General features: G+C 34.5%; 1 protein-coding gene across 1 annotated transcript in view; it reads right to left on the bottom strand.

Moving 5' to 3' along the window:
* Window positions 1-1474: 1474 nt before the first annotated feature.
* Window positions 1475-24566, bottom strand: part of LOC149945233 (uncharacterized) — a 34538-nt gene continuing 11446 nt past the window's right edge. The window contains exons 2-10 of the mRNA XM_090174682.1: window positions 20456-20541; window positions 11657-13429; window positions 9132-9315; window positions 8088-8348; window positions 6361-6528; window positions 6145-6291; window positions 4704-4828; window positions 3386-3730; window positions 1475-2833 (exon numbers count right to left, since the gene is read on the bottom strand). Of these exons, the coding sequence (XP_090030808.1) occupies window positions 1601-2833; window positions 3386-3730; window positions 4704-4828; window positions 6145-6291; window positions 6361-6528; window positions 8088-8348; window positions 9132-9315; window positions 11657-13429 (4236 nt within the window). The 5' untranslated portion in view covers window positions 20456-20541 and the 3' untranslated portion in view covers window positions 1475-1600. The remainder of the gene's footprint in view (window positions 2834-3385; window positions 3731-4703; window positions 4829-6144; window positions 6292-6360; window positions 6529-8087; window positions 8349-9131; window positions 9316-11656; window positions 13430-20455; window positions 20542-24566) is intronic.

Genomic DNA, 24566 nt, shown 5'->3' on the forward strand with positions numbered 1-24566 from the left:
AGTAAGTCTAAAATTTTTGGAGGGGCTCAACACTACCCCTGATATTATAGAGGGTGTGCCCCATCTCTTAATTTATTAGGAGCGCTTAGGTTCATGGAACTCTAAGCCTATGCAGTCATTTGATGGCAGCACATGCTCCATTAAGGATAATGATTTAAGTCTGCCAAAGTTATTGGTTTTGTGCCAACAGACGAAGTCTCTGCTGTTAGAATATAGTTGGTGTTACTTTGAAAAAGATGTGATAATTTTTTAACTTATAATCTGGCAAACCTGTTTTGTGAACTCTTCCAAGAGTGTGGTTGGTTATTGCACCTGTTTCTCTTTAATCATGATCTGATTCTGTTCACGTAAGTTAGTGAAAATTGGATGTTTATTTACTAATTAATTAACTAAATAAATTAGATAAATCGTATTATAGTCGTTTAATTTCAACTTGCCAAATATGAAGTAACATCTGGGTATGCTAAAATATCAACCAATCCAGTGTTCACTCTCTAGCTTTCATACTGATTTGAAGTAGCAGCAACGGCTAATAATTCTAACCACATTTATTATACATAGTCTTTTTGGTTTCATCAAGTATTAATCCTTAAAGTTTACCCTTACCAAAAAATAAGTTGGATTTCGGTTTGTATTTAGTTTGTATACACATTAAGTTGGTATTAAGTAGGCTCAAGTTGTCAGCATATTTCAAGTTACTATTAAAGGGGTAATAAGTTGTTATTCAGTTGGTAGGAAAATACTGCTTTTGCTAAGTTTATAATAGTTGGTTTTTAGTAGTCAGGAAATTACATAATATTTTTAAGTTGGATTTTAAATGTTTCCCTAGTAGGATTTAAGTTGCTTTTAAGTAGTTAAATGTAAATGTTGATTCTGGTTTAGTTGGAAATAAGTTGATTAAAATAAAGAGGATTTAAGTTATTTTTAAGTAGGCATTTGTCCCAAATACAAACTGAAAACCAAGTTGATATACAAGTTGTCCTAAGTCGTTTTTAGCCAACTTATTTTTTGGTAAGGGTATAGACTTACCAGTCTTAGAAACAAGTCGATCTGGCTCATGGACTATTGGTTTTGAACTATCAGAGTTGTCTTATTTAAAACTAGCAATGCTAAAAAAACCAGCACAGTGCTATCACCAATTTCAAAATTAGGATAGAATGAGGTCTGTATTATTTTGTGCATATGCTAATTTAACTATTACGTAAAAATACTTTAAGCTGATGGTGTTTTAAGTTATTCTGGAGATTTGGTAAATATACATCATTTCCTAATTTCACAAAGCATAATAAAGATAATGGTTTTTTCCTCACAAGCAGATAACTTCTGGAGGGGAAGAACTGCAAATAAAGTTTTTAAAATTGATATATTTTTACTACAAGGTTATTAATTTTCATACAATTAATAATATAAAAATAACTTTATATATTCAAATATAAGTATCTTTTATGAAAATAACATGTGGCAGTAACAACGCATCATGAATACTTGCGTTAAGAAATGTTAAAAAATACAAATATAAGAATGACACTGAGCTTTTGTTTTGAAATGACTAAATATAGATGTATTTCATTAAAAATTTTAAAAGTTTCATCTAAAAATGTCACTTCATCTTATTTTGTGACTGATTTTTTTGTACCTGGTTTTCTTGGTTCCTAATTAATTTAAATATGACCTTTTTAAGGATATAATGGGAAATTTTAGTTCCAGAAGCACTGACTAGAAGGTACTGTTTGATTCTCCTGACATTCACCTCTACAGCACCAGATTCCCTTTTTAGTTCAAGTTTTAGGGAATTATAGTTATCTTTATCATATTTCCCAACAGTTTGAGCTTTTATTCTTATCGGATCCATTTCAGAAATATCAATGACATTTGATATACGCTCATCACTTGAAAATCCTAAACAGGCAAAATTAGCTCCAACAGCCAAACTGTGATACGTAAACATGGCTTTCTTGCCAAGATGTATGTGCTTCTTGGCCAAGTTCTTTCTTAAATCGTTGTCACTATTTGTGATAAATCTTAAAGTGAGACACAGGCCAAAGAAGTCCAAAATAAGTTCAGTAACTTTGGAATTGCGCTTATTAGATAAGCTTTGAAAAAACATTTTAGCAAAGTATTTCGGGGGAACTTTTTTGGAATCATTGAGCAACAATTTCTTACTGACACCTAAATGTCTATTTTCTAGAGTGTTTTCATTTTCAATTACATTATGAGAATAGCCCCATTTCAATAATATCTGCAATGCAAGTTTTAGCTGAGCTCCTTCAAGACCATTTTCTTTAATTTGTTTGTTGCATAATGAGATCAAACAATTACTTAATGGCTTGAAAGTAGTATTCCTTAAAATGTGCTGCATCTTACATTCAATATGATCAATGTAAGGATTTTTCACAATAACTTTGATGTTCATCTTCTTGATAGTAACAAGGTTTTTCCAGCAAATCCACGCAAAACTAAGATAATAGGATTGAGGATCCGAATACGCTACGAGGTACCAAGCTGATGCCTTCTTCAATACATCTGGAGTAATATCATTATTTTGGTTTGATGAGTCAGAAATATCAGAACTTTCAAATTCTCTGTAAAATTCTTCTTGGAATGATTTCCAAATTTCATGGATGGATCTTGTGAGCACTTCTTCAATATCAAGTCGCTCTTGACGCTCAAGACGACTGTGTATTTTGGTTAGTGCTTTTCCACAAGCTTCGTAATCTGATTGAACACCATAATGTGTTAGTAAAGTGCCAAGAGTTCGTTTGTACTTCTTGCATGATGCAGTAGCAGATTCTTCAAACTTTTGCCATCCAGGATATATTAAATCCCTGTCAGCCTACAAATATAAAAATGTTTGTTTTGTTTGTTCTTAAAAACGAATGACCAGAAGCATATTGTGACTCTTACAACAGAAGTATCCATCTAAACTATAAGTTCCAATTTGCCAAGTGTATTGCTGCATTTATAAATTTCAAATGGGACATCAATCCAGATTAAAATAAATCATTCATCATTACTATATTTTGTTAAGAAACATTTTGAAAAATAAGGAGCCTGTGAAAATCTGTTGAGTTCTCAAGTGAAAAAATAATAGCAATATAGTAACATGGACACATACTTCTGTTATAACTAAATGTTTTGCTTAATACAAAAATTATATTGTCGGTTCCTGATATCTACATTATGATAATAAACCTGTTAAATACTAGGGTGTTTGGTTTGTATGATTAGGAATTCATGATTAAATTCACTATTTAAAACCACTGGGTATGGTTGATAAACAAAGGAAATATTTAAAAGAGTAAACTTAATGGATTTGAAATTAATGTGAGCTAGCATTTAAATTTACTTTACAATTATTAATATTACTAAAAGAGGATTTATTTACCTCAATTTTCAAACCTATTTCTGAAGAAATTTTGTTCTCTTCTTCATACTCTTTACAAATTCGGTAAAGCTTCCCCAGAGCATGTTTCGATTTGTACGTGTTAGCGTGAGAACCCTTGTCCATGAAATCTGGATACTTTTCTGGTCTTTCTTCCCGTGATAGTTGAACTTTTTGACCATTTTTGGCAAAATCCACTGCAATACTGAATTTGCGAGCAATACTTTTGCAAATTGGATGTCTCAAACCAATGTCTGGATCATCGGCATGGGCCAAGTGAGCATTTGCTATCACTCCTAGGTGATCATTTATAATATATTTTGTTAGAAATTCCAACATGTCATTAACCTATTTAGAATGGAGAAAAGAACTTATAAAAATTGTTACTATGAACATTTCCATAAGAATGGGAGATAGTAGAATGATCGAATGTTTTAGTATGTTCTAATTAATGACATGTGGTAGGTAGACTTGGGATTTAAAAAAAAATTATTTAATTAAACTATAATAACCCGAGTATTTAATCTTGAGCGTTACACTTCTTTAAAAACCGTTTAAATTTTTTCCCAAAACCGAATATAAAATGAAATTTAATTTTCAAGGATAAAAAAAGGTTGACAATAGAGAAAAACAAGATTTTTCACAGACTGCCTTCCCCCTTAAAATAATCAGCTAGGCTAATACCTAAGGCACCACCTTAGGTGCCATTAATTAATTTGGCTAGTTTTCATTTCATAGGAGGGTAGAAAGCCCTTCATGCCACACAAACCTACAGTTCGCTACCCTTAACCTCAACAAGTGTTTATGCAAAGGCAAAACCGAACAACTCTTTGAAACCCCTTTAACCAGTGGGGATAAAACTTGCTAACTCAACGCAGGAGATGTTCGAGTTGTCCCATAATGCCACAAGCTGGGATCAAAGTTGAGGTGTCAAAACTAGTGAAAAGTAGCAATTATACCTCAATGTTAAAACTAATAATTAGAGACATACTGAAAGGATCCCAATGAGGACCAAGAATGCAGCTTGACCAGGGAGTTAAGACTCCCTTAACTGTACTCAATAAAGCTTTGTCTCAGTATGCCCTCTCCAGTCCCTTGCCCAGGTCCATTATGCATTAATATACTAGCCTTGGTCACCAAGCCTATTACAAATAGTTTAAACTGGCTTACAAACAAATGTAGCGACTGGTCACAACACTAACTGGAGCCAGAGATTAGATCTTCCAGTGAAGACTAGAGACCAAATGTTTTGCTAACATGTAGTGTCATTTAACTGCCTTGAGGCCATAATTATAACGGAAGAATAAAAGCAGTTGGTTACCGTGATCTCGCCTTTGTGGATTTCTAGAAATGGTGTTGGAAAGATGCTAGCTTCATCATTATCACCCGCAAAAAAGAGTTTTTCGTACCATATGACAGCATATTCGTCACCATCAAGATCAGAACCTTGTTAAAGAAAAGAATGTTGATAACAATTTGAATATAATTAGTACAATATTTTCTTCAGAAACTATATCTTTTATAGAAACATTAATACAACTCAACCATTCATCACCTTATACTTCAAACAATTAATCTGGTAGAGATAATATATACTTCTGGTACAAGCTGAGCTAAAATTCCCACCCGGTACTGATGAGCTCCAAAATGGTTCTTTCATTATTGTATTTATTTATTATGACTTAAAGGGAATATAACCTGCAAAGCAATCTTCATGGAAGACTCCTTCAATTTTTCTAATTTTCCTGTACAGTACGTGGAGTCAAACATTTTTAAAACCAAAGGCAAAAGCAGCCAGAGCTGTAAACGTTGGTGTTTCACACCAAATACCTGATGTTATATAACCTTTAAAACAAACATGAGGTAGATTGGGAGCAAAGCTAAAAATCATCTCAACATAGTCACTTTCCTAAATATACATTCTTGGTTTTCTTTGTTCTGCTTTGGTACATTTTCAAAACGTTTCTTCTAAGACATTTAACAAAACTAATGAAAAGCTCATATACGGCTAGACGAATGTAGTTGTTTATAAAAGAATATATTCCCTAAAATTTTCTGATATATATATATCAGAAAATTTTAGGGAAAAGGATTCAATGTGTTAGATTGGGCATCACAAAAACACTGAATGGTCATACAATTAAGTCTAAAGTATGGTTCTTCATAGGAAAATGTACAAAACAATTGAAGTAAATTTTTAAAGAAAGCATTCAAATTTACTTGTAGGTAAAAACTGATCAACTACCCTTACCAAAACATAAGTTGGTTTTTAGTTGATATTAAGTTGGTTTACACATTTAAGTTGATACTAAGTTGGTTTCAAGTAGGCTCAAGTTGCCAGCATATTTCAAGAAACTAGTTAAAGGGGTAATTAGTTGGTTTTAAGTTGGTTGGAAAATACTTTTTTTAAGTTGGTAATTAGTTGGTTTTTAGTAGTTAGAAAATTACATATTTTTAAGTTGGTTTCAAGTGGCCTCTAAGTTGGCTTTAAGTTGTCTCCATTAAGCAAAATCAGAATTGGTTTTAAGTTGGCTTTAAGTTGCCTCCATTAAGCGAAATCAGAGTGGGTTTTAAGTCTACTTCTAGTTGGTATTAAGTGGTTTTTAAATAGGTTTTTAGTTAGTATTTTGTTGGCATTTGTTCCAAATACCAACTTAAAACAAGTTTAAGTAGTTCTTAGAATTTATTTTTTGGTAAGGGTATGGACGAATGTGTTATTTCAAGTGTTTAATGTTCTGTATTTAGACTAATTAAGAACTTACCTGACATCTCATTGGGATGTGGCCTCGGCCCTTTAGATGGAAACACAATACAGTCAACAATATGTTCTAAATCTGAAATGTACACTGCTTCAAAAATCCTCACATCACCAAGGTTTAAGCATGGATTTTTTGTCACCATGACTTTTCCTGTAAGATTCAAAGAAACATTTATTCAAAAACACTGCCACTGTACAAAGCAAAGCTTACAACATATACCTGTATAAATAGTTGTAAGTCTCCGACTATCAGAGCCTTCCCCAATATATGTGGTGTATTGAATGAAAACCTGGCCGTATTCCAGGCTGCCAGTTTCATCCATTACTCCTAACATGTTTCGTCCCTTGTCAATTGGAATATCAAGTCTCGCCTTCTCCTTTATTCCCTCTGTTAAACAACGAAAAGAAATTATGTTGTATGAAATTTTCACTATCAGCAAGAAAGTATATACTTAAGGAGAATGATAACTATGTTGAGACCATTTTTTGCGTTACTCCCCCTCAACTTATAGCACTCCCTTACCAAAAAATAAGTTGGATTTCAGTTTGTATTTAGTTTGTATACACATTATTAGTTGATATTGAGTTGGTATTAAGTAGGCTCAAGTTGTCAGCATATTTCAAGTTACTATTAAAGGGGTAATAAGTTGTTATTCAGTTGGTAGGAAAATACTGCTTTTGCTAAGTTTATATAATTAGTGGGTTTTTAGTAGTCAGGAAATTACATAATATTTTAAGTAGGTTTTAAGTAGTATTTAAGTTGGTTTTTAGATGTTTCCCTAGTAGGATTTAATTTGCTTTTAATTAGTTAAATGTAAATGTTGATTCTGGTTTAGTTGGAAATAAGTTGATTAATAAAGAGGATTTAAGTTATTTTTAAGTAGGCATTTGTCCCAAATACAAACTGAAAACCAAGTTGAAATACAAGTTGTCCTAAGTGGTTTTTAGCCAACTTATTTTTTGGTAAGGGCGCTAACATCACATTTGAGTACATAGTTTCCTGTTATATCTAATAATAACATTTATGAAATCGAAATCTGGTTTTCAAGCTCTGGATCAAAAGTGCAAGTCAAAATTTAGTGGCTTAAAACTGTCTGAATTTTTTTTTTATATAAAATAGAGCTAGTACCCAAGGCACCACCTTCGACCACATAAGCAATGTTGCTTGTGCGTGATCAAGTAACAGGTGGCCGGGTTACAATGCGTAGGAGAGTGGTCGCAAGTCCTTCATGCCACGCGAGCCAACCGTCAGCTCCCTACACTTATTATTACTGTTAACCTCAGCAAGTTTTTATGGGAAGAGGAAACCGAAGATCTCGGGGGGAAACTCCTTAAACCAGTGGGGAGGGAACTTACAAATTCTATGCAGAAGGAGTGGTTCCGGATTTTCACCCAGTGCCACTAGCTAGGATCAAACCTGGCTCCTCTTGCTGCGAGGCGAAAGTGCTAACCACTCCGCCACCCCACCTTATACACCTAGTAATAGTTAAAATAATTCTGTAGCATTTTATCATAATTGAATTGGTTACCACCCAAAGCCAGCCCTATAATTTGCTACTCTCTGAAGTCAAGGCTGTGAAAGATCATTTATTACCTTCTCCTACCTTATAAACCTTTAAAAGATTTAATTAAAATCTTAATCTTTATTTTGAAAGACCCAAGGGTGGTTTTTGCTAATTTTTGACATTTGTCACTTTAGGGCCTTTCGTTTGGTTTGGCAATTTATCATTCGCAAGAGCTTTAAGTGAAATGGCCCATTCGAATTTAGCATCTGATAGATACTATGGTCATTACCGCAATTTTTCTCAACTTAAGATTTACAAAAAAGTCATTCCAATTTTTCCATCTTTTAAAGGTTTGAATAAACAGTCCTTTAACTTATGAACACTTTTGTAAAGTACAGGCCGTAATAATAATTAATAAATTAAATTGAAGGAAAATACAAACCTAGAGCAACTTTGTGTTGAGCCAACAGCATGTTTCTGAAAAATGGTTCAGAATTTAAACCAATGCCAGCTTTGGCCAAGCTCTTGAAATTGACTTTTGGCAACGCACTATGAGTTGAGAGATATTCAGCAGCTTTTTCATTGTTGAAAAGCATAGCTGTGAGGTCACGCAACATGTTTCTTTGAATCTCCAAAAACACAGCTGTTGGAACCCCTTTTTGGTCTAATATCGTTATTAGTTGTTTATTTAGCTGAAGGGCAGCTGAAAAGAAATTTGTTGAAAATTGTTGTAATTAATAACAAGTGAAACAAAACATTTTAATAAAATTAAGTGAATAGGTCTGATCAGAGTGCAAGTTGAAAGAAGTGACATGTTTACTAGTCAGTTCTAAAGCTAATAAAATAGGTCACACGATTAAATACTATACCAAGCTGGCCTTAGTCCTAGTCAATACGCTGCTAAGTATTAATTATTATCCTTACATTAAATCAAAAGCGATGAAAGGAAAAGGAAGTATCAAAATCTGCTCAAATTGCAATGTGTCACTGACAAAAAGGGAAAAAGCGGTCATCTAGTTAAAACAATTCGGTGTAGTTTAACATTTCCATGATATGTTTAACCTTGTGTCACTATATAGCAGGAAACTGTGCTTTGTGCTGATAAATATAGAAAAAGATAAAACTGTGGAGCTTTCGCTGTTATGCTGATAAGTACAGAAAAGCAGGCGACTGCTTAGCGTTAGCTGTTATGATGATGAATATAGGCAAGCCATGAGTGATACTTTGAGGAGGAGGGTCAGTTGATGAGGGAATACTGGAGGGTTAGTTGGATGGGTTTGTCTGCTACTGATTGAGATTCAACCAATACCGATGTATCAAAATCAGTTAAGGTTGATTTTTAATTAATTGCCAAGACTATTTAAATCACGCTGGTTTTAACATTTTTGCAAATAGAATTGCCATAATCAAACTTATTTATCCCCATTTCCGTACTAGCCTGCCCTAATCTCATGAAAAAGCTGCAAGTAAAAAATTAGCAACTTACTGGCAGTACTTTTACTGACAATCTCTAGTTTCTCACATCCGTGGCAAGGAAACTTTCGCTGACTCTCTCGAAATATAATATCTTGTTCAGTCAAATTTAGGTCCAGTGTAAGCATTCCTTTATATCCGGCATAACGAAACTGCACTGCACTTGGTACGTAATCAAAGCCCATTTTTTCAGTCACCTGGCGTAAATCAATGAGCAAATTTAAAAAATAATTAGTAATTAAAACAATTTTTTAGTTTTTATCTGTAATTTCATTTTATTTTCCATGACATGGCGTAAAAGCGGCGCATGATAATTTGTTAATAAGTGGCTCAGGATTCCTAAAATTGGGTTCAAAATATAAATCATTTACAAATTTCTTGAATCTTTTCCCTGTCAAGTTTTTAATATATATTACAAAATCGTATTATCTGAGTCTTCATTGATAGCAATAATATTATTTTAAATGCAGCGGGAAGATTAAAGGAAAGAATGCATAAATCCCACTTACATTGTCGGTTTAGGAAAATAAAACCGTTGATCTAAGTACACATAATTTTGTATAATTTTACCAAACCACGTTTAAAACTATTTTATGCACATGTGCTAAGAAAGGTTGAATTATTATTATGAAGCTATTTTTACAGAAAGGGGGACATAGTGATTTTCATTCGGTGGCCATTATTGTGCAAAGAATAACAAGCTTGGCTAACACCTACACTGAGGCAAAGCATATTCTGCGTGCTTCCCAAATTATCTACCCAAATTAAGAATTTGATAAATATTTAAATAATAATAATAACTATTAAATAGTTATCAAATAGTTATCAAATAAATTAAGTTTGGCAAAATAAACAACTATAGAATTTTGAAAAAGTCAATCAGTGAACAAGAAAGTGATTCAAAAACCAATAAACGCAATTGAAAAAAAGACTGAGATGTCAGCAGCTAACGTATCCCAGCTATATGGGGACTGGACAGGGTTGGGATGGTGGTATCTAGTCCAGTTTTGACCACATGGATTCAAAGTTTAAAAAACCTTTCAATACGTACAGAACTTGTTCCAACAGAAGTGATCGAAGTTTCAAATTGACAAAATTCAACATTATCTAAACAATGTAACCCTTCAGGTTCACATTCCCCCGTTTGCCTAAATTTTTGTTGTATTGTTTGATGTTATTTACTTTTGATATTACATTCCCCCCCCCCCCCGCACTCTTGACCAATATAAGCCCTCGAGGTATAGAAATGAACTGGTCTTGACCATTTTGTTGTGTATATTTACGATACTTAAGTATTCCTAAGGTACTTAAAGTCCTCCGCCAGCTAATCTGTAAACACCGACACGATGACCCACGTAATGTCAAATCAAAAACGCGAAAAATCGTACAGTAACAAAATGTTGGCATCGATTACTCGTCGTGGTTTTTGATGAGCGTTACTCCAGACGTTTTCTTGCCCTCAGTCCTCCCACCAGAGTCACATGTGCAGATACTGTTTCTATCTAGATATTATACATTCAACCTCCCCTGCATCACGGGCTTGCGTTGCCCTTTAAGACCTTGCCCATAATTTGATTTCACGGCGTTCATGGGTTGAAACCTTGAGAGATAGTGATTGAACAGATGACACATTTATGTTTCAACGCGGAGGACCTTGCTAGTTAACCTTAAGGTTTTTGGCCAGATTTCAAATATTCTTGCAGAATTAAAGGAAATAAAAGTCGCTAGATGACTTGGGCCTAAAAAGGTGTCTTGGGTATTAGCCTAGCTGATTCCAAAATTGGCATTTTTTCGTCACTCATTTGCAGTGTCAAAACCAAGTTTACAGATAGATAAAGGGTGTCCACGAAAAATTATTCATTTGGTAGGGGGTCATTAGATGAATCAAAAACTCCATGACCTTGAACCATGTCCTCAAGGTCATTCAACCTAAACATAACCTTACCCTAAGCCTAAGCCTAAACTTCAACGGGCACCCCAACAGTCAGGGTTGGCCATTTTTTTGGGTTAAGATTTTGGTAATTTTAAACAGTTCCACCCTACTTTAAAATAAAAGATAGGTTCCTTCTCTCCCTTTTTTCGTGGGTAATAAAGAAATTAGTTGTATGACCTTCGAAATGTGTCGCTCACGGTCGCTGACGTGGTTATCCCTTTTTTAGTTTTAGAAATTTTAGAATTGTTGTCTCGGCTGCAGAGTGCCGTGGTATTTTTATATATAAATAACTACTAACTACTCAAGACTTTATTTTGACCCGTACGAACACTACATCCTTAGCCAAAACCTAACCCTAGCTACGAATTCGCGATTTTCATAGAACACGGAAAAGAAATGAGATGACGTAATCCGGAGCCAAAAAATTGAGAACTGTTGCTACACAGTGGCGGATATAAAAAAACTTAAGGGGGGGGGCGCTATAACACACATCTTGAGCTATGGGTGTAATAACAAATCATCAAGTCACATGCAAAGCTTAAGCGTCACGGCGGGGCCCCCCATATGTATCCGCCACTGTTGCTACATTTAGTCGCTGAACTTACTTGGATCATGAGGTTCTCCGAAATGCGTCCGACGCCATCCGAAAAACAGAATGGTTTCCCAGTCTCTGGATTGCGTCCGCCTTCCACGTCAGGATCGGTCTTGACCCGAGACGAGTTCAAAGGCACGGAGACCGTGGGTTCCGTGTGCGAGAAGCATTGACCCATTCTAGCCATGAATTTTGGAACGTTCCTGATGTCCGTGAAATCTCCCATCCACTTTCTGATCGTGTCCGCCGTGTTGCCGTCGCCGTCCGGCGCGTACATGTAGCAACCGTGGTCGCGCAATTGCGAGTTGGACCATCCGAGAAACTCGAACTTCCGGGGGCCGATGCGAAGACCGCCTTCCATGGGGTGCTTAATAATGGCGTCAATGTATTCCTCGCTGCATCTGAGCGACACGCGGCTCAGACGCTGGAAGTTGTCGTCTCTGAAGGACACCCGCAGAGCGTGCTCGCAGCTGAACTGTCTGATGACTCTGTTGCCGAAGATTTCCTCAGCCGGATAGAGCAACAGCCTGGTCGGGGTTATCACCACGCGCCACACCTTCTTGGTGCATCTAGAGACGCTCGAGTCGTCGCTGTCGCAGACTTTCTCTCGGTCATATCGGGTAAATACGTCCGCAATTCTTTCGCTGTAGTTCGTGATGACGCCTTCGTCCATTAACTGCAATGCCTCTTCCAAAACCTTGTACAAGCAGTCTGGGTTCTTATGGGTCATTTGCCTCAGTTGGGTAACAAATTTAGCCAATCCTTGTCCTCCGTTCTCCAGCTGCATGACGAAACTTCTCCGGAATAGGGCCGTTAAGAGATAGGTGCAGGGGAAATGTCCCAAGTCCAAGTTCGGAAATCCTTTGGGTATTTGCACGTGGCGATTGTCCATGACCACGTAACCCAAAGGTCGTTTCCCGGTACGGAAAAATAACCTCGAAATAACATCGTTCGTATGATGGTATTTGGCCGGTATGTCCATCGCGATGACGTTGCTCCGACCTAAGACGTCCTCGGGGACACCTGGAATAGTGATCACACTACTGCCGTAATACAGGGGTGGATGAACGGTACCGGTAATGGGACCAACCTTGACCTTCACCGGCGCGTTCTCCTGGCATTCCATCACAGACGGCGGATTCACCAGCATAAAATACAAAGTGGTACAGTCCTCTTTTAACTCGATTAAAATTTGACGAATACTGAAATACTTAAAACGGGCCACGTGTTCACTGTCCAACACCAATTCGACCTGTTTGGTGTCGTGGTAAAACGATACGAGCAAATTTTGGCAATAATAGGAGTCAGTCGAGTTCTCTCGAAGACTTTGAAGGACGGAGTGTGACGAAAAGTTGGATGAGCTCGGCAAAGTTCCGAATTGGACCGAATTTAACGGAACCCTCTCGTGACACGGAGAGGTAGTTCGCGAAAAAGCCTTTTCTGACTGAATGGTCAGCCAAGGCAGATTTTGGACTGACAAACTATCCAATTCTTCGAATTTCGAGCCCTCTTCGAGCAGTTGCTTGATGGCTCTCAAATAGGAGCTCCAAACCTTCAAGAAGGAATGATACATCTGATGCGGGAGCAACTCGAAGCCCGTGTTTTCGACCTGGTACGTCCCTCGCACTTGTACTTTATGGTAAGGTTCCTTCCACGTAGTCGATTTGTCTCTGAGTGCCTGGAATTCGCTCTTCCAAAGAATCTTCTCCAAGACACGTCGGACACTGGCGTCGCCGCCTGCCTGCGACGCCGCCTCATGTAGCACTAGCACAAATTGCACCTCCATCTGGAAGATATTTTCGAATTGTCACTTTTCACAATTATAGAAATTGTAGAGCAATAAACACTATAGTTCAGATCGGGCCCTGGTATATCAATAAAAAAAGGTGTTAAAAGTCAATAGATGACTTGTTTCTAGGAACGCTTGTAGCGAGTTAAATTCGGCTTGAGTGAGAAAGATTTTAAAATACACTTATTAAACCTTGGATTAATAATAGTAGGAGCTACTATTATTTACGCGAATAAGTAGAGTAGTCCATAATGAAAAGGGATAAAATAGCTAAACATTAAACAAATTTGAAGAAATTAAAAAACCTACAAATAACTCGTACCAATAGGTCTTCGAGCAAACAAAAAGACGCGAATCTCGGATGAAATATATCTTGAGTAAAAAACTATAAAAACTAAATAAAATAGCGAGAAATACCAACGGTAGAACGGTTTCGTTCTATTTGGAACTCATCAGTACCGTGCGGGAAATCTGGCTGGCGACTGTTATATCGAAAAGAGAAACTAAGCCTAAAAATTAAAATTTTTAAAACGCGTTGCGAAAAGGGGGAGAGTGGTGGAGAATAGTATATACGAACTATTATTTATCCAAGCTCAAACCAAGGCTACGTTCAGTAGCTTGCAACAAAATTACACGTTGCAGGATTTCGGAACCGGTTTTCTATTGCACGCTTTTTACCATTTCCGGTGTCACGTAGCGTTGCTGAACTGTTGCTGAAACATTTGAACCTGCTTTTCCAGCCGGTTTCTTCGATGTTAAACGGAATCGTGACGTCACAGCACGCGGGAAGGCTAGCTGCGGACGACACAACAGACGATATTTTATAAAAATTACAACAATCGTAAAAAAGCGTTCAACAGGACAGGATAAAAAGTCTCAACGGAATCAAACGCAAACGTAAAACGGTATAATACCGTTAAGCTTCACTGAACGTAGCCCAAAACTCGCGTGTGGGGCTTACCCACTTGACTGCAGTCAGTCAATGGGGAGCTAGTTGGAATCGGTAGTGCAATACCTCGATGCCTTATGTCGCCATGGGCCCCGTAGAGGGTTTATTTAGACGCAACATAAGTGTATAATATTGTTACGTAAGTGTGACACTTCCTATTCTTCACATGCAAAAGTTTTACTGAGAGCTATTCACGAAACTGCATTACGGGCTTCGTCACCGTTTTGCGTCCGCTTGCTAACGCGCCTCGCTAGGGGTTATTTTCTTTTTATGACATCACTCTGTTACCTCTCAGTAAAATATTCCCCTAAGTGCCAAACTTATGGTACAATATTATAGACTTACAAACGCATTGATAATTAACCATAATTAAGTAGCGAAACGCAAACACTTTAAATTAAGTTTTAGACAAACCGAATTTTTCGAGATACCTGGTTTTGGAAAAAAGTAGCGAAATACCAACACTTCAATTTCGATTAATTTTTAGACAAATCGGATTTTTAGAGTTACCTGGTTTTGAAATTAAGGTAGCGAAACGCGAATACGTTAATTTAAATTATATTTTAGGCAAACCGAATTTATCGAGGAACCTGGTTTTGGAACTAAGGTAGCGACACGCGAACGAATGTTTTTGGAGCTAGGTGGCGCCTCTATCAATTGGTACGAAATTCAAATATCACAGTAGCGCGTACACGGGTCGGTTGGGTCTCGCGAATTGGCCAGAAATCTCACTTAAAATTAAAATTGGTTAATGCAACCAAAAATTTAGTTCACAAATAATACTAAACTAAAAATATAATTAACAACAAAGTCGGTCTTAATATAAAAAAGTTCTGAAAATCGCCAGAAATTAAATCGTCAGCAATTACTAAAATGGGCAAATGCGCCACTTCCGGGGCCCCGATCTCACAAATGTTAGCAATGCCGACGAGGACAGGACGTGATATTTGCAATTGATTGACGTATGAGTGTCTTTGTACACCGGCGGACACTCTACGTGAAACTAATAGCGTTTTCCATTTGATTGCTCAAGATTCGCTCCGAATCTGTCTCTGACGTCATAGATCTCGCCCCAATCGACTAGAGTAAAAAAGCAAATGGAACATTCCATGAACATATTCCCGTGCTTTGTTGTTTTTCGTCTGCTTGTAATTTGAATTTTCGCGTCTTGGTCTGCCATTTTGCCAAAAAATCTAGAAGGAACACGCGAAAATTTGCTCCGATCTCGATCTCGATCCGTTGATCTGTCGAAATCGGCAGATCGGTTTTGGGTGATCTCGGAGCACCCGAGAGCGTGAAATAGAACACGCGAAACTTGATCGGAGCAGATCCGAGCACGCTAATGGAACATAAAATGATGATTGGAGCGATCTAGAGTTAGTGTTCGTACGGGGAGCAAAGATGGGCACTATCATATCTTTTTCGAATCTGATACTTTTTTGATCAATTTGAGAAATTTTCTTTAAAATTCTATCAATTTTGATATGATTTTTAACACAAAAAATTCTATTCAAAGAAAAATTTATTTTGAAAGATTTCAGAATACCGTAAAAAAATTGATTGATTTGTGATTCCGCATATTTATCGTTACGAAAAAATTGAAAAAACAATTGAAATGATATTCATTTTTACAGGTCAAGTTAAATTTGATTTGAAAGTGATAGAGGTCGCCATCTACCGAAACAAATGGAAAGGAGATTGATTTTTGTAGGTTAGGTGAAACTTAATTTTTGATAGTTTCGAAAAACTAGGTTAAAATATTGATTTGAATTTAATATAATCTTCGGCTCTCGGCAAAAAGTTGATTGCTAACAGTCTTTTTCATTTTCCTGCTTACGTAAAAGGGGGGAGGGGTAAACCGTTGTTTTTTTATACGGCAGTTCATCCATGCTTCCTCTAAAACATGTCTTTTGACGAGTCACGTGATTTCGAGTGCAATGAATTATTTTCGGCATGGGTAAAGCACGGCCAACTTTGATGACGCGCTGTTCGGGCTTAACCGCTCCATCGAAGTTGGCCGTGGGCAAAGTAAAACTAAAACCAAAACCAAAACCATAGTTCAGATTATTCCGGTGGATTAGGGATTAGCGTTGTAAATTTCTATTTAAGGTATTCGGAGAAAAAAAGTGCCTATTTGATTTTGATTTGATATATAAACTTAAGTGACTTTAATAGTGAAAAATTTATTGGAATTTAATAGAGGTACCTTGTAAAGATTTTTGAAAGGAACAAAATTGATCTGGTAGAAAGTACTCATTTGATTTTGATTTGATATATAGACTTAACCATTAGATAAAAATTGATAGGAATTTGATAGTGGTGTTTAATAAAAATTTTTGAAAGGTAAAAATCTATTTGATAGAAAGTACTCATTTTTGATTTTCATTTGATATTTACACTTTTTGGGATATTGATAGAAAAATTGATCGTAATACTGATAGCGGCACTATATGAAAATTTTGAGAGGAGAGAAAATTGATAAAGATAAGTTACTCATCTTTGATTTTAAATTGATATTTAAATATAGTGGGGTTTTAAAAAAAATTGATCGTGATAGTGATAGTGGCGCCATCTTAATGATTTTGAGAGGTAAAAAGATAGATAGGAAAAACAAGTGCCCATCCCCGACCCCGACTGTCGGGGTTTTCCATTTTTCGGGGTTAAGTTTTCTTAGTAATTTTAAATTTTCGCGCCGACGCACCTCGCTAAAATCCTAAATCTATAAAATAGGTTCCTTCTCCCTTTTTTCGTGGGCGACAATAGAATCCTCCGAATGACCTTCGGCTGATGCCGCTGACGTAGTTCTCGCTTGACCCCGACTTGAGTCGCTTTTTTAGCCTCTTCCTCTAGTATATAGAGGAAAGAGGCTGTTACTTTCGTTGCTGATGTAGGCGGTGGGGTGAAGGTGAATAATACAGTGTAAGCTAGGATACAGTACAGGCTATAACTCCCCATAGGACCCCGCGAAACGACGAATGCTCTTCAACGGCACTTGATATAAATTTAATTCAGGCGTCATTCGATTGATATCAAAAGCGACATAGTGTGTCAGTACGGTATAACGTTTAATGAGAGCTTGTCGCGAAGTAAGAAGAGGGAGTGGAAGAGGGTGTTGAAAATACGTCATCAAAATTTGAAATTTCCTCCACTTCAGCGCCGAAAAGTGAGGCGTTATAGAACGTACGTCTACGGGATAATAAATCGAAGAGATAAAATCGCGGTAGACCATAGACTAAATAGTTGCTAGTACTATTCCAACTGGTAGGTTATGTAGTCTATTGTGAGACTAGCTCTCAGTAAATATTTTAACGGGCGCAAAGGTAGAGTTGAAACACTTTTGGGTCTTATGTCACTTTTGCTGATATTAGTTCTCTCTATCTAACTATGCCAGTGCTGAGCCGCGGTTTTTAAAAGGGCTCCAAAGTTCGGTGGCAAAAAAAAAGAAAATTGAGCATGCTTTTCATTCCCCCCAACCCCTCACTCGGCCTTGGCAGAGGCGGGCAGAGTCAACCGTAAATTTCGCACTTTACCGACTTTACACACATTTTGCCACCGAACTTTGGAGCCCCATTAATCAAATGGATAAAAACAAGAGTGCTAGGAGGAAGAGGTTACTATAGTGGCTGTGCTGTCTTTTTAAGTTTAGTTTCAAAATTGCCGTTGTTTCGGGCTCTCTCAATCTCAGCTAAGGAGTGTTGAGTTACAGCGTTTGTAAATAACTTGTGAATTCTGCGGCCCCCCTTGGCTGCACGGGCCCCGTTTAAATCAATAATTCCGGAGGTCCTTGGCTGCACGGGCCCCGTTTAAATCAATAATTCCGGAGGTCCTTGGCTGCACGGGCCCCGTTTAAATCAATAATTCCGGAGGTCCTTGGCTGCACGGGCCCCGTTTAAATCAATAATTCCGGAGGTCCTTGGCTGCACGGGCCCCGTTTAAATCAATAATTCCGGAGGTCCTTGGCTGCACGGGCCCCGTTTAAATCAATAATTCCGGAGGTCCTTGGCTGCACGGGCCCCGTTTAAATCAATAATTCCGGAGGTCCTTGGCTGCACGGGCCCCGTTTAAATCAATAATTCCGGAGGTCCTTGGCTGCACGGGCCCCGTTTAAATCAATAATTCCGGAGGTCCTTGGCTGCACGGGCCCCGTTTAAATCAATAATTCCGGATGTCCTTAGCTGCACGGGCCCCGATTAAATCCATAATAATTACCGTTCCGCGTCCCAGAGTTTCCGATCGCTTCGGCTGAACCGCTTCGTCGACCAGTTTGGCAGCGATTCGTGACGTCATAGAGTCGGTTTATGGTGGACCATGTTATTTATTAATAAAATGTTTATGAATATTTTACAAGAAAATTATCATCCAGCTTTTTGTATATTCGCTTTTACCTCTCCGAGGGGACTTTGTACCCTAGGAGGGGTTATACAACCACCTTGCTGTCTGTGGGTCTGTCTGTCAGGCCTGCGAACGCGTTCGCATTTTCGGGGCAAAGCGTAATCACTGCGTACCCAGTTTCTTAGAATCAGGGTAAAGGTTTTTCCAAAAGCGCCCTCTTTTTGTCATTGGGTGTAGTATAATTTTTAAATCGGCCGGGATTCGAACCCGAGCCCTCTTGCACGACAGGTGAGCGTTCTACCGCAGAACCACGGATACAGTTACGCTTCACTGAAAATTAAAAACTATTCCGAGGATAGGTATATTTTGGCTTGCCTACTTGTTAATTAGATGGTATTAAAACGTGACTCAACTGCGTGAGCAAACGAACTCCTAATTACGTGCCTATACTACGCGTGCCCAATTTTCTTCAAAACTCACGAAATCTAACGTGCGATTCTGTGTGAACAAACAGATTTCCAAACGCTAGGAACCGCAGCGAGAGCGAAACGAGGCCAAACGTTTCCGAGGGTACGTGTAAAGGTGGCTATACTGAGTTGGGGTTAAATCCCACGTATTCGATAGTGTCGAAAATAGAGAACTATTATTAAATTTATTTTCTTACTGGTTAATTTTATATGCAAGTTGTAATAATTTAAACTTTTGACGTATTTCCTCAAAGAAAAAGTTTATTTTGGGGAAATATCGGCGTGACTTATGTCGACGTCACCCATGCTTTTTCCTATAGATAAAAAGCTGCCCTAAAAATGGCGGCCATAGCCCAAAGCTACAGAGCGATACTACTCTATACTCGGGGAAATATTTAGCAAGAGCGCGGACCCGAATTATTCTAAGAATTCGAGAAGTTTTCAATGATATCCATGCTTTTAGGACCCCTCGAGCGGGCTTCGGGCGATGGAAAGTTTTCGATCTATTGGGAAATACTTTTTTATTGTATTCGCGAAGAATACGAGGGGTCGAACACTAAGAAATTTTGCGTACGGATTTTCGAAAAAGGAAGTTATTTAAGATTGGTTTTTTTTGTGCCTATTTATTAGTTTTTTATGGTGATTTCGATATTTTAGGATTCTATTTTAGTGCTGATTTCGAGATTTGAAGATTGGTGAAAAATAATGAAAATAGTGGGGTCGATTAATTATAAACTTAATATAAACTATTTATTTTAACAAAAGTAAATGAACCGAAGTTATCAAACTGCTATACTCCCCATGTTGGAGGCGTTTTACTTATAAAGTTACAATTGGACCTCGAATTTGAAATTTTGCGCGCTCCTAGGCCGAAATTTTTTTTTAATTAAACCATTTTGTATGCATAGAAAAAGCAATACCCATAATTCCCAAGTGCAATTTATCGCGTCAAAAGACGGGGATGGAAATTAGCTTTTATACGACTCGATTATCTCATAATTTTCATCAGGAAAACAACCTCCGATTCTGAGCGCTATTTGTATAACTTTGGTTCATTTAGTTCTGCTTTTATAAATAATATAATATAATAATAATAATAAGTTAATAAATAAGTCACCTAGGTGGCGCTTCCGTGAAATAACGGAAAGCAGCTGAAATTTAGGGAAGGCAAGTCTAACCTACTAGTTAGGTTTGATAACGTAATCTAAGTTGATTAATCTTGGTTTGGTGTCGCAACCAATCATCCTAAACCAAAACAAGATAAATATTACTCACTAGCTTAATCTTATATTGAACATCAACTATGAATTCGTCGTGATCTCCTTCCGAATGTTTAACACAGAGTGTATGATATATCCGGTCTGAAATGAAAACAATACCATCATAGTGTCACAATGTTTAAAAACCAAGTTATCGCCAGACATAGTAATAAAAAACTATTGTAATTTGATTATCTAGAAAAAAATCATTAAATTTTGGCATAAATATAAACCATCAATAAAAACAAAAAACGAATTATTACTTTCCCCACATCGTCCTTTTAAATAAACCCAATCCTGCCCAGCTGTTACTGTCTACGAGTTCTATCTTGGATTTATATGTACATTATTAATCCAAGGTTCTATCTACCATCTGATCTGCGGCAGCCGTACCCTTTTCGGGATTTGCCACCTGTTTGAGTTTCCTATCCAAACCCCGCTCCCTGAGAGTAAAAGTCAAAGTAGTCGAGATATGCGATTTTTGAAACATTACCATAAGTAACGTAATAAAAATAAGTATGACACTTCCTATTGCTTTAACGGTACTTTTCTAACTGAACCTTTTTTCGGCACTGATACTCTCTTCTTCGCTACTTTTTGATAAACATTTAAGCCTAATATCGGAGAGCACGTTCTGAAGTCGCGAACAAATGTAAAGTATAGAATTTACAAATGTAAAGTATAGAATTTACAAATGTAAAGTATAGAATTTACAAATGTAAAGTATAGAATTTACAAATGTAAAGTATAGAATTTACAAATGTAAAGTATAGAATTTACAAATGTAAAGTATAGAATTTACAAATGTAAAGTATAGAATTTACAAATGTAAAGTATAGAATTTACAAATGTAAAGTATAGAATTTACAAATGTAAAGTATAGAATTTACAAATGTAAAGTATAGAATTTACAAATGTAAAGTATAGAATTTACAAATGTAAAGTATAGAATTTACAAATGTAAAGTATAGAATTTACAAATGTAAAGTATAGAATTTACAAATGTAAAGTATAGAATTTACAAATGTAAAGTATAGAATTTACAAATGTAAAGTATAGAATTTACAAATGTAAAGTATAGAATTTACAAATGTAAAGTATAGAATTTACAAATGTAAAGTATAGAATTTACAAATGTAAAGTATAGAATTTACAAATGTAAAGTATAGAATTTACAAATGTAAAGTATAGAATTTACAAATGTAAAGTATAGAATTTACAAATGTAAAGTATAGAATTTACAAATGTAAAGTATAGAATTTACAAATGTAAAGTATAGAATTTACAAATGTAAAGTATAGAATTTACAAATGTAAAGTATAGAATTTACAAATGTAAAGTATAGAATTTACAAATGTAAAGTATAGAATTTACAAATGTAAAGTATAGAATTTACAAATGTAAAGTATAGAATTTACAAATGTAAAGTATAGAATTTACAAATGTAAAGTATAGAATTTACAAATGTAAAGTATAGAATTTACAAATGTAAAGTATAGAATTTACAAATGTAAAGTATAGAATTTACAAATGTAAAGTATAGAATTTACAAATGTAAAGTATAGAATTTACAAATGTAAAGTATAGAATTTACAAATGTAAAGTATAGAATTTACAAATGTAAAGTATAGAATTTACAAATGTAAAGTATAGAATTTACAAATGTAAAGTATAGAATTTACAAATGTAAAGTATAGAATTTACAAATGTAAAGTATAGAATTTACAAATGTAAAGTATAGAATTTACAAATGTAAAGTATAGAATTTACAAATGTAAAGTATAGAATTTACAAATGTAAAGTATAGAATTTACAAATGTAAAGTATAGAATTTACAAATGTAAAGTATAGAATTTACAAATGTAAAGTATAGAATTTACAAATGTAAAGTATAGAATTTACAAATGTAAAGTATAGAATTTACAAATGTAAAGTATAGAATTTACAAATGTAAAGTATAGAATTTACAAATGTAAAGTATAGAATTTACAAATGTAAAGTATAGAATTTACAAATGTAAAGTATAGAATTTACAAATGTAAAGTATAGAATTTACAAATGTAAAGTATAGAATTTACAAATGTAAAGTATAGAATTTACAAATGTAAAGTATAGAATTTACAAATGTAAAGTATAGAATTTACAAATGTAAAGTATAGAATTTACAAATGTAAAGTATAGAATTTACAAATGTAAAGTATAGAATTTACAAATGTAAAGTATAGAATTTACAAATGTAAAGTATAGAATTTACAAATGTAAAGTATAGAATTTACAAATGTAAAGTATAGAATTTACAAATGTAAAGTATAGAATTTACAAATGTAAAGTATAGAATTTACAAATGTAAAGTATAGAATTTACAAATGTAAAGTATAGAATTTACAAATGTAAAGTATAGAATTTACAAATGTAAAGTATAGAATTTACAAATGTAAAGTATAGAATTTACAAATGTAAAGTATAGAATTTACAAATGTAAAGTATAGAATTTACAAATGTAAAGTATAGAATTTACAAATGTAAAGTATAGAATTTACAAATGTAAAGTATAGAATTTACAAATGTAAAGTATAGAATTTACAAATGTAAAGTATAGAATTTACAAATGTAAAGTATAGAATTTACAAATGTAAAGTATAGAATTTACAAATGTAAAGTATAGAATTTACAAATGTAAAGTATAGAATTTACAAATGTAAAGTATAGAATTTACAAATGTAAAGTATAGAATTTACAAATGTAAAGTATAGAATTTACAAATGTAAAGTATAGAATTTACAAATGTAAAGTATAGAATTTACAAATGTAAAGTATAGAATTTACAAATGTAAAGTATAGAATTTACAAATGTAAAGTATAGAATTTACAAATGTAAAGTATAGAATTTACAAATGTAAAGTATAGAATTTACAAATGTAAAGTATAGAATTTACAAATGTAAAGTATAGAATTTACAAATGTAAAGTATAGAATTTACAAATGTAAAGTATAGAATTTACAAATGTAAAGTATAGAATTTACAAATGTAAAGTATAGAATTTACAAATGTAAAGTATAGAATTTACAAATGTAAAGTATAGAATTTACAAATGTAAAGTATAGAATTTACAAATGTAAAGTATAGAATTTACAAATGTAAAGTATAGAATTTACAAATGTAAAGTATAGAATTTACAAATGTAAAGTATAGAATTTACAAATGTAAAGTATAGAATTTACAAATGTAAAGTATAGAATTTACAAATGTAAAGTATAGAATTTACAAATGTAAAGTATAGAATTTACAAATGTAAAGTATAGAATTTACAAATGTAAAGTATAGAATTTACAAATGTAAAGTATAGAATTTACAAATGTAAAGTATAGAATTTACAAATGTAAAGTATAGAATTTACAAATGTAAAGTATAGAATTTACAAATGTAAAGTATAGAATTTACAAATGTAAAGTATAGAATTTACAAATGTAAAGTATAGAATTTACAAATGTAAAGTATAGAATTTACAAATGTAAAGTATAGAATTTACAAATGTAAAGTATAGAATTTACAAATGTAAAGTATAGAATTTACAAATGTAAAGTATAGAATTTACAAATGTAAAGTATAGAATTTACAAATGTAAAGTATAGAATTTACAAATGTAAAGTATAGAATTTACAAATGTAAAGTATAGAATTTACAAATGTAAAGTATAGAATTTACAAATGTAAAGTATAGAATTTACAAATGTAAAGTATAGAATTTACAAATGTAAAGTATAGAATTTACAAATGTAAAGTATAGAATTTACAAATGTAAAGTATAGAATTTACAAATGTAAAGTATAGAATTTACAAATGTAAAGTATAGAATTTACAAATGTAAAGTATAGAATTTACAAATGTAAAGTATAGAATTTACAAATGTAAAGTAAAGAATTTACAAATGTAAAGTAAAGAATTTACAAATGTAAAGTATAGAATTTACAAATGTAAAGTATAGAATTTACAAATGTAAAGTATAGAATTTACAAATGTAAAGTATAGAATTTACAAATGTAAAGTATAGAATTTACAAATGTAAAGTATAGAATTTACAAATGTAAAGTATAGAATTTACAAATGTAAAGTATAGAATTTACAAA

The sequence above is a fragment of the Leiobunum rupestre genome, chromosome 5 (genome assembly GCF_980474605.1).
Source record: "Leiobunum rupestre chromosome 5, qqLeiRupe1.1.hap1, whole genome shotgun sequence".
NCBI lineage: Eukaryota > Metazoa > Arthropoda > Arachnida > Opiliones > Sclerosomatidae > Leiobunum > Leiobunum rupestre.